This window comes from Eubalaena glacialis, chromosome 4 (assembly GCF_028564815.1).
Source record: "Eubalaena glacialis isolate mEubGla1 chromosome 4, mEubGla1.1.hap2.+ XY, whole genome shotgun sequence".
NCBI lineage: Eukaryota > Metazoa > Chordata > Mammalia > Artiodactyla > Balaenidae > Eubalaena > Eubalaena glacialis.
In genome coordinates, this window is record NC_083719.1 from 20407453 (window position 1) to 20422865 (window position 15413).

Genomic DNA, 15413 nt, shown 5'->3' on the forward strand with positions numbered 1-15413 from the left:
TGAGCACTGGAGACATGATCACCAACTTAGCTTTGGGCATTTAAGTTAAATTAGAGCAAAATGAGATGCTGCAAGATGTCTTAGTTTCCTGTTCATGCCATTGAAGAAAGCAACAGGACAAAGCTTTTAGAGAAGCTGCCATTGATCCCCAGAGATTAGGGAATCCATCTCGATTCATTTCTTTCAAATTGTCTCCAAGTTAACTGGCATCAATAAATACACACAATTGCAATGTGTAGGAACATAAAAAGTATATAGAATCAGGGGAGGTTAAGATAACCTTAGAGTCATTCATAAACATATTACATTGTACTAGGTACTCAGTCTCTTTGCAATGCATCTTCCCTGAAATTGTAGGCTTACTAAAAACTCTGTAGCAGCGGCTTAACTGAGTCTAAATATATTTGCACAGCTAGTTCTGTTTCTATATATCTCTCTCTATACCTACCCAGGGGTATTTTCCAAGTGTGTTCTAGAAGATACCATAACACAGAGGGACTTCGAATCCCATGATGCAAAAATGTCAAATCGTTTAGTCTAAGGCAACTTTCCATGGGAATAACTGGAGAGCTCCAAGTGGATTTTTGTATAATTTCTATTTTTCTTAGAGAAGTATATATTTCATCATACTTGGAAATCGTACATTTCCTCAGTTATGTCACTCTAGACGTTTAGCTTAGCTGAGATCATCACGTCTGTTCTCACTTATATATCGTGTGTGTACATCAGATCAACATAGTTCACTGTCTCCTAGGTATTTAAAACCACTGTCTTTCTGCAGGAATCTTAATTTAAAACGTTCGAATCAAACTGAAATCCCTGTCTCTCTTCAAACAAGCTCTTCTGGTAGAAAACTACAAAGTATCTTTTGCTCTCTTTCTCCCTCGAACCTTTTATCGACCTAATTACTATGTCCTACGGCTCAACTACTTAACTATATCTCAAATCCCTCCTCTCCTCAGCTTCAGTTCAGACTCTCATCAACCTTTGCTCTTCCGATCCAAGCAATGTGCTTCGTTGCTGCCAGAATAATTAGACAAAATGAAGAACTGTGCCTGGTGCTCTCCTAAAAAATACTCCCTTACATAACATATGTTGCATTTTATTTTTGTATCCAACCCTTTTCATGATGCTGACTCTGCTGTATTTCCATTCTCATTTCCCACAACACCTGCTTCAAGCCCTGGGATCCAGCCACACCAAATCACACGCATTTCTCTGAATGTCACCTGTGTTCATTCTGTCCTCCTTAACAAAAACGCTCTCCCCCTCAATGCCTGTTTTCCTGCCTGGAAAATACTTAAATATTTTTCTCTTTCCTGGTCCCCTTACATCTGAAGGGTTGATCATTTTATGATTTAGGCTTTAATTGACAATTATAGCGTGAATGTTATTATATCATTCTCCAGTTATATGTGTGTATATAAGTTTACATGCATATGTGCATATATATGTGTATATGTGCATATATACTTACATTTATGCAACCTATATACAAACTCCACCTATATACACAAGCAAGCAAAAGAATGAAGGAGACTGTGTGTGAGGGAAACTATAATAAAATAAAAGTGTATATATGTTTATTTGTGTGTGTGTATGTGTGTGTGAGAGAGACAGAGAGGTGTTGTGTTTTATAATCTTTCAAAAGGCAAACCATTTATGTATGTATTCTGTTTCTTATTTCTCTCTATAAAATTATTAGTTTATTATTTCCTATCATACATCCTTCCACATAGTATGGCTTCAATCAGTGTTTAATAAATCAAAGGATGCTTCAATAACATTCTTTCTTTGTAATTCTTACAAATTCTAGGTACTAGGACCATGGGGAAAAATCCTACAAATATTTGAGGCTATTTTTGTGATCACGGTAAAAATCAGAGCTATATCTAGCCTATATAAATTGTAGAACAGTGCTTTTGAATATAAGACTATTCATTTTCTTTAGATTAAAAAAGGGAAAAAGAGACATTTTTAATTTCATTCCCTTCTTTCTCAGGCTAAAGCATCTTCCTTGGGACATACCTGACTGTTGCTCTACTTGAAATGTGCTTGATAATTTTAAAATATGCAGATCAGCCTGGGGCCTACATTACCTTAGAATCCCCAGTAGAGGCAAGGTTGACTCTATTTACAAAGCGAAAATCAGCACTTATTAAATCAAACCTCCCTTGTACCAGGCAGGGATAATGGTAGTCTCACAGCTCACTGAAAGTACGTGTCTTAAATCCCTGCGTCTATCATATAGACATTTCCTTGAACGACCTTGTCTCATGTAAACTTGTTTACCTATCCGCCAAGCAGCATAAGGATCCCAGCAAAGCAGTCACTCATGTTTGGTCCTTGGGTAATGCAAAAGCACTAACAAATAAAGGTTTCATTTTCCTGGGTTTGTATGAAAATGCATGGACATTGTAAGAATTCAGTATGTCTTACCTAAAGTTGTTCCTGTAATCTATATACAAGTAGTGAATCACTGAATTAACTAAAGGCAAGATGTACCAGGGAAGATAAAGAGAGTCTTTGATGTACCAATTTCTTTCTTGGTATAGTGGTTAGAAGCACAGATTTTTGAATCATCGAACCTGGATCCTCAACCTGGCTGTTATTTCTTTTCCAGCTGTAGAATCATAAACAAGTGATTTAAGTTTCATGTTTCAGTTTTTCTTGAACTAATAAAAAGGGGTAAATAAATATATTATGTTATATTATAATTATACAGATATGAAGATTGAGTTAATTTTATATTTTACCGTGTTTAGTCTATGCTGTAACACTGTGCCTGTTACTATTATTTTTATACTGTTGCTTTATTTTATTTAAATGTAGGCAAATCAGACAATCCATATTTATGTAATTTAATGAGCTAAATAAAGTCCGTAGCCAATAAAGGTCATGCAGTTAAAACAAACAAACAAACCTAGGTATGAAATCTCTTCTAGGCGCTGAGTGATTCTACAGTTGCATAGTATGGCATCTGAATTAGCTATATTTGTGTATACTCTTTAAATATAATTTGATGGAAATATAAAGTGTTGGCATCAAGATACTCAGGAAATTAGAGTCTCATTAAATTTATTTGTATACCCAAGTGCCCATCATCTATAATTTATCTTAAAAAAAACCTTTCCTATAAGTGAGAAATTCTGTGTTAATTTTCAGAACTGACAACGAAATGATAAAAAACGGATTTTTGTTACCATTCTCAATAAGTCGTGGCAAAAAGATATAGTAAGCAGCAATAACTTCACTTTTTTGAGTGCACTTGGGATAGATCTGTAATCTTGCATAATAAATATCATATCAAATTCTCATAAATTTGATATTGATTACCTATATACATAATATTCTGAAACATCTTAAGAGGTCAAAGATAAATAAATACAAATAAGACCATCACTCAATCATATTATATTTTGTATGCAGTTTATAAATTTTCTCTCCTCATGAAATCCCAGCTCAGCTATTACATAAATGTGTTTGTTACTGCTTCCTGACTTCCACTTTTCCACCTAAGCTGTCTGCAAACATGTTTGTGACTCAGTGCTAAGTAGATCAGGGGCATGGTTCTATGAGAGCTGGATTTCTCTGGAGGCCATACTCACTGTTAAGTAGGATAAGAAAAATAATCTCCTCTCTCTTCTCTGTGATATAATGTGTGGGAAAGCAGCTACATATGAATAATAAGCTGTGGTCTTCTCAAACTATGTTCTAGAGTTGGCTCTTTTTGTGGGTTGGAATTTTTTGCCTGATCTCAGATGTTTAGTTTCTTTCTTTCTTCTTGAGTCCTAGGAACTGTCCCATCCAAGTACCAGAGCCAAGTCCTAGGCACCAGCTGGTTGACTGGAACCCTGACCTTCGACATCATTGCTTTTGTAAACTCTTTTCCTCTAGGCCTGGACCTTCCTTTCCGATGTCTATTTTTCATTTTTTTCTTTTTCTTTTCTTCTTTTTTGGGAATGGATTTGAGAGAGTCTTACCATACAACATTCTCTTCTGTATTAAGGCAAAGATGTTGGGAGCTGCAATTCAGTACTCACCTCTGCAGATCAGCTATTCCTTAATCACTGATTCTGGTCTAGATGAAAATTAGTATCATAGCATTTTTCCAGAGCCGCTTTTTTAAAAGGCCATTTGGGCACAAATCCCATTGTCCTGGGTGTTTTTGCCAAGCCCTACAATGATCAGGTTCCAGTAATTTAATCTCTTCATAGACCTTTTCCATGGAGCCTATTTTGTTTTTCTGATGTTAGGGAAAGAAGGAAGGATGTGAGGTGAAAGAGACTGAAATATTCAAGTGAAAATACCAGGTGGATAGAATACAGGTGATGGAGTATAACTTTTGTCTCTGTTAGCACAATGAAACATAGTGAAATTCAAGGACCATTGAACATTTGACTGCTTGGAGAGCAGGAACATTTGCTCTGGAGTCCTCATCCATGGATGTTCATTTGTTCATATGAGGTACATCGCCGAGATTATAGGTATCTCCTGGCTTAAGGCACTTTTATTTCATCTTTTGTGGGCCATTAATGAATAGCAGCACAGCATCAGAGCAAGAAAAACAAGATTTGAAACACTGGTCATATTCCTTGAGAAGGAAGAAGGAAGGGGAGGAAAATCCTTATGTATGGAGAACCTTTATATGTTAGTTACTATTGAAAACATTTTATATATGACCTTATTTCTTAATTGTAGCACTCTAAGTATTTTCAGTTTTTAAAATTATTCAGGCCTCCTTAAAGAAGTCTCCCCTATTCATGCTTCCTAAAATAGCACCCCTGCCATTCTCTAGTCCTTTATTCTGCTTTCTCTTCTGCACGCACTTACCCCATTGCCAGACACCATATTATGTATTCCTGTGATTATCACTTTATCTTCTACACCTTCCTCCAGTAGTTCATGTCCTCGGTTGGCCACTGAAGGCCTAACTCCTGCTTTGAGCCTGGACAAAGGAGGCTCTCAAAATTATCTACTGAACCACCCTTAATCCAGGATTTATTTTTAACTATTACAATATACTCCTTTTCTATTTAATTTTCTTGTTCACCTCAGCTTCTTAAAGTGCAGGCATTATTTCTTTGATCGTCTTCCTGACTTTCTTTTATTCCTCAATTTACTACCCTCCGGCTTCTTTGAAATGATTTCTACTAAAACCAATTGGGAAAGATCACCCACAATTACCCCCATTATGCTATTCAGCACTCATTTTATCTGACTTCGAAGCAATTGTCACGTTTGTCCTTTTTGTCCTTTTCTATCCTTTGTTATTCTGGTTTTCTTGTATCAAGTTACAAAAATAGATAAAAAATAGAAAAGCAAACATTAAAGGCATCACCAAAGATAACGCTCACCACCGCTTTGAAGCAATCCTTTACCATTTTTTTTTACCTGCACAGAATATGCCCTTTGCTAATATCCTACATTGGTAATTTTGCTAATTTCCAACTTCATGAACTCTCCTTCCTTTCCTGCCCTTGTTGCTTTTAGTAGTCTGAAGAAAGGCTTTATATCAAAAGAGAAATTCTCCAGAAAACCTTTCACTGTAAAGGATGCACTCAATCCTCCTTCCCCATATTTGGAAAAGTGCTGCTCTTCTGTACGTCCATTAAATTCTGTCAGACATATCATTTCATATTGAAATATTCTCTCCCCTCCAGGACAGTAAGCCACTTGTAATCAGGAATCAAGATGTTAGGGAACTGCTGACGGAAACCACCCGCCCTGGCCAGGCACAATAATAACTGCTTGCATGAGTTGTTTCACAACAGGAGATCTCAGTAAGGAACACGGTGCTGCCACTGAAACCTAAATGGGAGAATTCAAGAGGGGCCAAAAGGAGGGAGGAGATGCCAGCCCATAATACGTCCCGCCAACCTCCCAGAAACCCTCATGCTAAAACCCATCTTTGCTGAGATGCGTGCACCACCAGGAAGTACCCTGAGTCAGAGCAAATATGGGCACAAGCAAGATGATTGACCAGAGGCAACCGGGAAAGCTAACCCCATTACCATAAAACCTGAGACAGTGAGCCACATGGCAGAGCACTTCTCCTGGGTTCCCTTACCCTGCTGCTCTCCGCCCGGATGCCCCTTCCCAATAAAGTCTTTTGCTTTGTCGGTATGTGTGTCTCCTCGGACAATTCATTTCAGAGTGTTAGACAAGAGCCCACTCTTGGGCCCTGAAAAGGGTCTCCTTCTGGTAACAAAACTTATTAACCTTCATGGGCTTAATTGCAAGCACAGTGCTTATCAGTGGAAGGTAAGCAATAGACTTTTTTCTTCACTAATTGTTTTTAAAATTAAAGTCACTTGAAATAATCCAGGATTCTGAAATAATTTCAACAGAGATATTGTTTTGGTAGTGAAAATACAATTTAATATCTGGAGCAAAAGAACCTAAAAGACTTTTGGAACTCAGTTTTCAGGTGCACCCCAGCCTTCTAATCCATTGCCTCTCTTTTAGAATCATACTAAGGTGTACATGTCCTTTTAATGTTCACATATTTATATACCTCTAAAACCACAGGAATATAATGGTAACTTAGATCGGGCACACAGTTATGCGTTTGTTAATTCCAACAATAATTCACTATTGCCAATGTTCCTGTGAGTGTAGGGCTCCCTGATCTAATCTCCCACTAACCTCCTTGTTGTTTGGTAAGATCCAACCACACTGGTCTTCATTTCTTAATATTCAGCTTCCATTCAACATCATTCAACTTCCAACTCAGGGTTTTCCATATTCTGTTCCCTCTGCTTGAAGGACTTTCCCATCTCTTTGTATGGTGAGTCTATTCCATCTTGCAGTGTTTGGATGAAATATCACCTCTTGAGCAAGACGTTCCCTTATCCTCTCCCTTGGAACACTTGTGTTCCTCTTTTTAACCAGAACTGAGCCAATACCTTGCATGTATAGAATTGTTTTCTTATGTATCATCTGCCTCCCCTGCTTTAATGAAAGGTCATAGGGACAAAAAAACAGTTTTTTTTAAAACAATATTCATATGTCTTGTTTCTAAAATAATGTTTGGTGCAAGAGTGTTCTCAATAAATAATTTTAGATAAAAAAATTTCTGATTTCACTTGAACAGTTCCTCAGATAATATCAAAGTTTCTCAACCTCACCTCTGATGACATTTTGGGCCAGGTAATATTTTGTCATGTGAATTGTAGGGATGTTGAGCAGCATCCTAGCTTACACCCAATAGATGCCAGTAGTTACCACCAGTTGAGACAAACAAACATGTCTTAAGACCTTGCTAAATGTCCTTTGGGGGACAAAACCGTCCCTGATTGAGAATGATTGTTACAGACCCACACAATAATAAGCTAAACAATGAAGGAGGACATGTGGGCTTTCATTTGTCCTTGTCCCCTCCAAATGATGGAGATTTTTATCTTCCGCAGATGTACCATATTGGGAAATGTGGAATTTGGATCAATCTGTCTGAAAGTTTAAGTTTTGACTCTACTTTTATAATATTGAAAAATAATAATAATACAGCAGTACTTGCACAAATCAATATTACTGAGCACATAAATACACTAGGGCCAGCCACTGAGTCAAGCGTTTCATATGCCTTAAATCAGCGGTCCCCAACCTTTTTGGCACCAGGGACCGGTTTCATGGAAGACAATTTTTCCACGGACGGGGCTGGGGGGATGGCTCAGGCAGTCATGCGAGCGATGGGGAGCTATAGGGAGTGGCAGATGAAGCTTTGCTCGCTCCCCCAATGCTCACCTCTTGCTGTGTGGCCTGGTTCCTAACAGGCCGTGGACTGCTAGGGGGTTGGGGACCCCTGCTTTAAATTATTCGGTCTTCCCACTTCATGGGGTAGGCACTGCTCTCCAGTTTTACTGAAAGGCACTGAAATGGCACCTTTCTACTAAAAGGTCGGTTCAGTGGAGCAAGGTGAAAAAGCTACTAAGTGAAGAAGACAGCATTGGGATTCAAGAGGATGACTCCACAGTCTGTCCTGAACTGTCCCATATGGCAGCCACTAGCCAAGCCGCTAACCCTCATGCAGCTATTGACTGGAAATGTCATTAGTCTGACTTGAGCCTTGATGTAACTGGAAAATACTTAATGAAAGAGGGTATTTCAAAGAATTATGGAACAAGAGAATGTAAAACATCTGAATAAGTTTTATATTGATGATATGTTTAAAGGATAATATTGGGTTAAAATATATGATTAAAATAAATGTCTTTCCTGCTTATTTTATTTTTTTAATATGGCTGATAGAAAATTTACAATTACTATTGTGGCACACATTTTTGGTTTGCATATTTCTATTAGGCAGTACTAGTGTGTCCTCTTTATTATTTCCACTCTGAACCTCCTTTACTTCTTCCGTATATTGGGTATAATGATAATAACAATGAGTCTACACAAGTTAGTTGTGAGTTTCAGTGATATGCTACATATGAAGGTCTTCATAAACTGTGGAACTCCCTCCAAACCTTGGCTATTTAATGAAATGATATGAGAAATTAAAAACTAGTTTTCCGTATGTTAGGTGACTTAGACTATCAAGTAACATTTTAATTGCCATGACTGAGTGTTCCCAGCAGTAAGATATGGTTGCAAATATTCATAGGAGAAAAGATAATTGAGAAAATAAAGATCTGTAAATTATGTTTCCATCTATAATTAAAAAATAATGAGACAAGACACAGGATGCTCTAAAATTTCTCGTAATATATTGTGTTGTACATCTGGAGTTGGTCATGGACTTCAAACCACCTCTGCCATTACTTGCAGTTAGGCCTTAATGTCTATAATGTTCGTTTTCTCATTTGTAGAATGGAGATCAGAATACTGACCTCAATGAGTTGTTTTGATAAAATAAAGTAGGTCAGTAAATAACCTGATACAGGGTGAAATAAAAACGCCATTCAGAAAACATGTTATGCTATTGCTGTTTCTTTTTTTTATTATTATTACTATTATTATTATGTCAGGCTTGTGTAATGTGCCTACCAGATACCAACCACAAATTCTGACTTAACAAAAGAAAAGAAAGTAATTAGTGAATGAATTAATAAAGGTGTTACAGTAGAAGAAAAATGATAAAATGAATTTTTATCAGATATTTTCATCTTTCAAATGTCTAGTTTTTCCATTTAATTAGAATCTATTAATTTGCTTATCAAATGCATAATTTTTAAATGGACTGTATTTTGGACACATGTGTATATATGTTCCTGAGAATTTAAACTATAATAATCCTCTTGATGGTCATTTATGACTCATAAAATACTTTTTTCACAAATATTTTTGCTCATTGTGGATTATGCAACCACTTAACGGTTTGTTCTCCTAGATTTGCATGTCCATTCTCCTGGTAACAGGCTCATGCTAAGAGGTGGTTAGAAATACATATAAAATGTGAAATTTAAATTGTAGTGCAACGAGGCGTGTCTTTAGACCTGTTCTACAAGAACTATAAAGATTTATTATTGGTTTGCTTTTCCCTGCCGATGCTAAAGGTAACCTGAAGTTGAAACCTGATAATTTGAAAACAGCATAAGCGAACACCCTTCTCTGTGTTTTGGGCCAAACACCACAGTAGCAATCCTGAGGAGCATGTACCTTAAATATCCAACAAAATATCATAAAAATACATAAGCATATGCTGAGTCCACTCAAGAATATTCTCTCTGAATTGTATAATCTTTCCACACATGTGATTTTAGACAATTCAACTAAAATCATGTGTAAAATCAAAGTTACATAAAAATAGTACAAGAAAAGAGGTGAAATGCTTTTAAAGAGTCAAAATAATACAGTGAATTCTTAGACTATAATTCTTTCTGTGCAATGGCCTTTAGTATAAAGATATAAATATCACAAAAAGCTATTGCTTTTTACCCTTTAATACTTTATCACAAAGTTATTTAAGGCAAAAAACAAACAAACTAAAATTGGGAGATCAATTTAGAAGTTAATACACAGCAAATGTTAAAAATTAAAAACACAGATCATACTAAAGCCTGTGTTTTAGGCCCCATTTCCTAACAACGTGAGATTCCATCTTGAAGTAAAGGGTCTTTTAGATTAGCAGGAAATTGGCGGAGTCTTGGTGGTGTCCACTGAGACTCAATACCATCCTCTCTAGCTGCATGCCTACCAAATTTGCATAAGAAAGGAGAATAAATAAATGTAATTATATGGTCAGAAGCTAATGGTTCTTAACCTCTTCTTGACCTATTTTGAGAATTTGAAGGTTTCATTCTAAACCACAAAGTAAATCTAAAAATAAATCAGAAATACAAAATGTTTTAGTATGATTGCCATTCCAAACACAGATATTACATGCAAGTCTGACACAGTGATATTAAATGGAAGTCTGATTAGTTTGTAAGGTTCCCCCTATGTAGTTCTTTCTGGCTAAGTTCTTACAATATGGCAAATTAGTTATTTTATTGAAAAATTTTACCCTCAAGTTAGAATCTTCTTTATTAAATTCTAAGTAGAAATAAACACATTCATTGTAGAAGTATAATTTAGTTTTTTTTTAAATAAAACATTTCCTTTGCTGACAGAAATAGTTCTTAGATGATAGAGTATATATATGTATATATATGTATATATATATATATATAGAGAGAGAGAGAGAGAGAGAGAGAGAGAGAGAGAGAGAGACAGTATATATGTAAGCTTGCATGTGTATATGTATATATATGGAGAGGTTTTGTGATCATAGATCCCTCTGTCTCTGAATGAACTATGTTTGAAATATTTAACTTTTATCTTTTGATAACAGTGAATTCATCAGCATATACATCTTTTTTTTTTTTTTCTTCATTTTTGTAGCACATTTTTGGTCTGTTTTAAATGAAATGATTGACAATTGCTTTTTCTCCTCTTTTCTTTTTTTACTCTAAAGCTTTTGCCCTGCAGAAACACCATTAAAGACAGCTTACTCTGGGGGAAGCGCGGTGGATTGTCATTGACGTCTGTCAGCGTGATGTTGACCGTGGTGGTCCCCGATAAGCCTCCCATCTGGCCACCCATGTCTTTGGCCTGGATGACCACTTGATACTGCTCCCTGTTTTCTCTGTTCATGTTTGGTAAAGCAGTCCTGATGATACCTTGAAGAAAATGGAAAAACTTTTATTATGCTCATTAAAATCTCAATTATTAGTTGATTAAGCTCACAAATTGTAAATCCAAAATAGTAGTGATTTTTGAAAGATGAAAATGCTTTTGCTATTAATTTTTATTGTCTAGAAATTGTAAAAGTGATTCTATGTAAATATTTTCCGATTTGTGATGTTTTTCTATTTCCTAAAGAATATCGTATGTGCTGTCTAGTGCCCTAAACCCAGATGCAAAAACATAAAAGCAGGTATATTCCCATTAGCTCGCTCGATCATTCAACTTTGAGTTCTTAAATCTTTAACTGTGGCATCATCACTCTTCTGTGAGTATTAATGTTAGGATTTTGTTCTTATTTTCCCACCTTTTTTTTTTTTTTACTTATAAAGATCATAAAGACTACTAAATGACCAAACACTGATTCATGATTCCTGACCTGTTTCAGGTTCCACAGAGAAATATGGCTGCCCTTGAAGTATGCTGTAAATGACTCTGGCGCTGTTCCCATAGGAAGGGTCATCGGCATCTGTAGCTGTGACTTGCACCACAGAAGTACCTGAAGTATCCAAATTCAGCTTAGTTCTGCACAGTACCAGAAGGAGGAGCAAAAGCACTGGTTTTCATGGAAGACTTCAATGATTTTTGGCTTTAATAATGACCTCTTAAAGAAACATTCATATATAATTTAGATGAAAATAATACATATATAGCGTATTAGAGGTAAACTTTGAATTCAACAACATAGTTTATTTAGCCAACAGGTGTATTTTCATGCATGCAATAGATAATGCTACAGTGTATCAGATTATAATAAATGCAGACACTTTACAAATGCTCGGGTTTGATATTTAAATTCATTTTCACATAATAGATTTGTTTTGTGTAAAGGGCATATCTAATCACAAAGGAGTAAGTACGCTGTTTTTTCTCTCTCTCCACTAATTAACTATAAAAATAATTAACATCTGTTCTAGAATATGATTTTATGAATAGATTAAATTCTAAATTTAGAAACAATCCAAGATGATTCCAAGTCCCAAGAACTATTAGAAGCTATTTAATAAAGTTCAAAATATATAAAAGGTCTTTATATTAAGGTGATTGCCAAAAGTCCTTGGGATTTAGTGAAGTAAATATTAAATAATAATCTCTGAACAATGCTTTTGAGAACTGCAGTTGGATATTTTCTATTAAAATTGTTACAAGGAAAAAATGTATCAGAATTGTTTCATCAGTTTATACTTCTCCCACATTTGAGAAATGATCTATTCTACTAAATCCAAATACATTATCTCTAAAAAATGTTATTGTTTTTTGATGTTTAATTTTCTGTGGTTCTCTATTTAGCAAAAACATGAAATCAATCTTAACTTTCTTTGCCTACAAATACACCTTCTATTTATTTACATTGAAAAAGGAAGTCTATTTTCTTGAATGTTATACTTCCAGTGTTTTCACGCCTTCTGTCTTACTGCTTCTGCAGCCTAACTTTAAATTCTGTATCAGTTTGTGATTAGCTGTTGATTTTCAACTGGTTTATTTGAATAAGAGATTTATATCAGCAGAGTTTTATATATAATGGTTAAATTGAAAGGATGTTTTAAAATATTTAATATGAAGTGATAGAAAATCTAATTAACTCCAATGTTCATAACATCTAGGTAATCCAGACAAACTCTTTAGGCAAATTATGACTAGAGTATATATGTAAAGACTCTAGATTACATTTATGGTGTTCTAAGTGTACTTCTTATAATATATTTGGAGTCAGGACTTTACACAGCTGTTCTCCAAATCCATGTGACAAAAATCTGCATTTTCATAGTTTTCTACTGAAGGTCAATGGTATTTTCTTGGATTTTTGAAGGAAGTGTCTATTTATTGTATTGTAGAAACTTACAAACCCATAGGAAGTGAGAAATGCATTCATCCTTTCTTTTTCCTGACTCATTTCATAATTCAGAAAATTAAACACGTACTCTTAGCAGGGAATCAAATATGATTTCAAGTAATTGATCATAATATTTTAAGAATTTCTTGATAATTATTTTTTATACTTTTTGAATACCATCATAAACACTGTAAATGAACTTACCTACAACAGACATTTCGGGAACACTCGCCGTATAAATTTCCTCTGGGAACGTTGGCTCATTGTCATTGATATCATGGATTTTGATCACAAACTCAGACTCCGGTTCTACTGGCCTCAAAGTTCTTCTGTTAATAGCTTGTGCACGTAGAGTATAAAAGGCCTTTTCTTCCCTATCAATTCTTCTTGTGGCATGAATGTCACCTGTTTTTTCATCAATAATGAAAAGAGTACCAGCTCCATCTCCAGATAAAATATATTTGAGGGATCCATCTCCTTTATCTTGGTCTGAATGAAGCTAGGGGGAATAAAAATGAGCATATCCATGATAATGTCTAAAGATACATAATGCAGAAAGAATTCAAAGAAGGTCTCTCAAGTCACATCTTTGAAAAATGGGGTCAGTTATCTTAGTTCTTGAAATAAGAGTTGAATAAGTATGATCACACTCATCTATATACTGTAAACAATAGGACTAGCCTTTTACATATCAGTGTAATTTTTATTCTAAATGGAAAAAAGTAATAAAAATAAACCAAACACAGCTCCTTTCTTTGCTTTGCTTGGTAAATAACCATTTCTGCAGGCAAATAACTCCTGACAAAGACATAAGTCATTAGTCTTGATATGCTGGTGTAAACATTGCTTCTCTCATCTCTTTCTGTGAGTGGAAAATTCTTTTACTCTCATATTATGCAAGAAATTTATTTCCTGTAAACTTATTATTAATTATTGTATTTCTGTTGGGGAATTAGCAATTATTTTAAGAACTGTAAGACAGGCAAAGTTGCATGAGACATGGCTTCTATGTTAGAAACTCTACCCATCATTCTCTGATTCACACGAATGACAACAACTGCCCCAGAAATATTTGTGGGGTTCAGAGCAAGAGTACGAATAGATGTCTATATAACACCTGCCTATATATTTTAAAGTTATAAATCAAATTAATAAACTATAAAATAAAATTTGCTCTATCTAGTCTCCTTGTCAAATCTATCTTCTTAACAACTGCAAACAACAAGTTCTGTGTAGAAACAATGCAATGTAGGGCAAGCCTTTTTCTTGCCTCCTTGCTTATGCCCACAACACTAATCTTCCACAATCTAGTCATCATGTCAAAGAGCTTGGCATGCATTCATGTGGATATATCAGCCTAGTCCACATCCCATCCCAGTGCTAACGCTTGTCCAGGAGCCCATGTGTCATGGGCAAATTCCATCCACAATTGCCCTGTGGTATCTGCGGGGGATTGGTTCCAGGACCCCCGTGGATGACAAGATCCAAGGATGCTTGAATCCCTTACATAAAATGGCATAATGCAGTCAGCCCTCGGTATCCATGGGTTCAGCATCCATGGACTCAACCACCCATGGATTGTGCACTATGTTTACCACCTGCGGTTGGTTCTATCTACAGACACTGAGCCCACAGATGTGGAAGGGTGATTGTATATCCTTTTTTAACAGATGCACACTAGGCCAGCCCTCAGGATTAAGGGTACATATAACAATGGGTAAACCTGGCCGTTGGTAGACTGACTTGGAGAAGAGACTCTCCAGGATCTAGAAGCAAGTTCAAGGATGTTTGGGCAGGGAATAATGGGTCCCGAGTACTTCAAGGATGGTCTGCAAATGGATGTGCGGGTTCCAGATGTGAATATCCCTTTGCCTGTCATGGAATTCATACCCTGAGGGAGAGACTTAGCCATGCATGGCTTTGTAAAACACAAGGATTGTAAGTTTTTCTCTAATTGTACCACCACACCAATAAATATTTTTTTTAATGCTAAGATCATGTTTCCTTATTTGCAGTAAGAGATTATGCTTTAAAATTTTTATTTTGCTTTTTATCTGCTAAGAAATAGAAAAAGAATGTGTAGATTTTCTAAGTTTTGATAAAGCATATATTATAACTTAGATATCATCATGCACATGTTGTCTTTTTTAAATTGAGGTATAGTTTTACAATATTGTGTTAGTTTCAGGTATACAGCAAAGTGATTTTGTTATATATTCTTTTTTAAATTCTTTTCCATTATAGGTTATTACAAGATATTGAATATAGTTTCCTGTGCTATACAGTAAACCCTCATTGTTTATGTATTTTGTATATAGTAGTGTGTATCTGTTAACCCCATACTCCTAATTTATCCCTCTCCCTCCTTCCCCTTTGGTAATAAGTTTGTTTTCTATGTCTGTAAGTCTGTTTC

General features: G+C 35.5%; 1 protein-coding gene across 2 annotated transcripts in view; it reads right to left on the minus strand.

Moving 5' to 3' along the window:
• Nucleotides 1–15413, minus strand: part of LOC133089603 (cadherin-10) — a 118446-nt gene that overhangs the window by 42573 nt on the left and 60460 nt on the right. For both annotated transcript variants that reach the window (XM_061187676.1, XM_061187675.1), the window contains exons 2-4: nucleotides 13205–13499; nucleotides 11546–11665; nucleotides 10935–11102 (exon numbers count right to left, since the gene is read on the minus strand). In XM_061187676.1, coding sequence (XP_061043659.1) covers nucleotides 10935–11102; nucleotides 11546–11665; nucleotides 13205–13499 — 583 coding nt within the window. The remainder of the gene's footprint in view (nucleotides 1–10934; nucleotides 11103–11545; nucleotides 11666–13204; nucleotides 13500–15413) is intronic.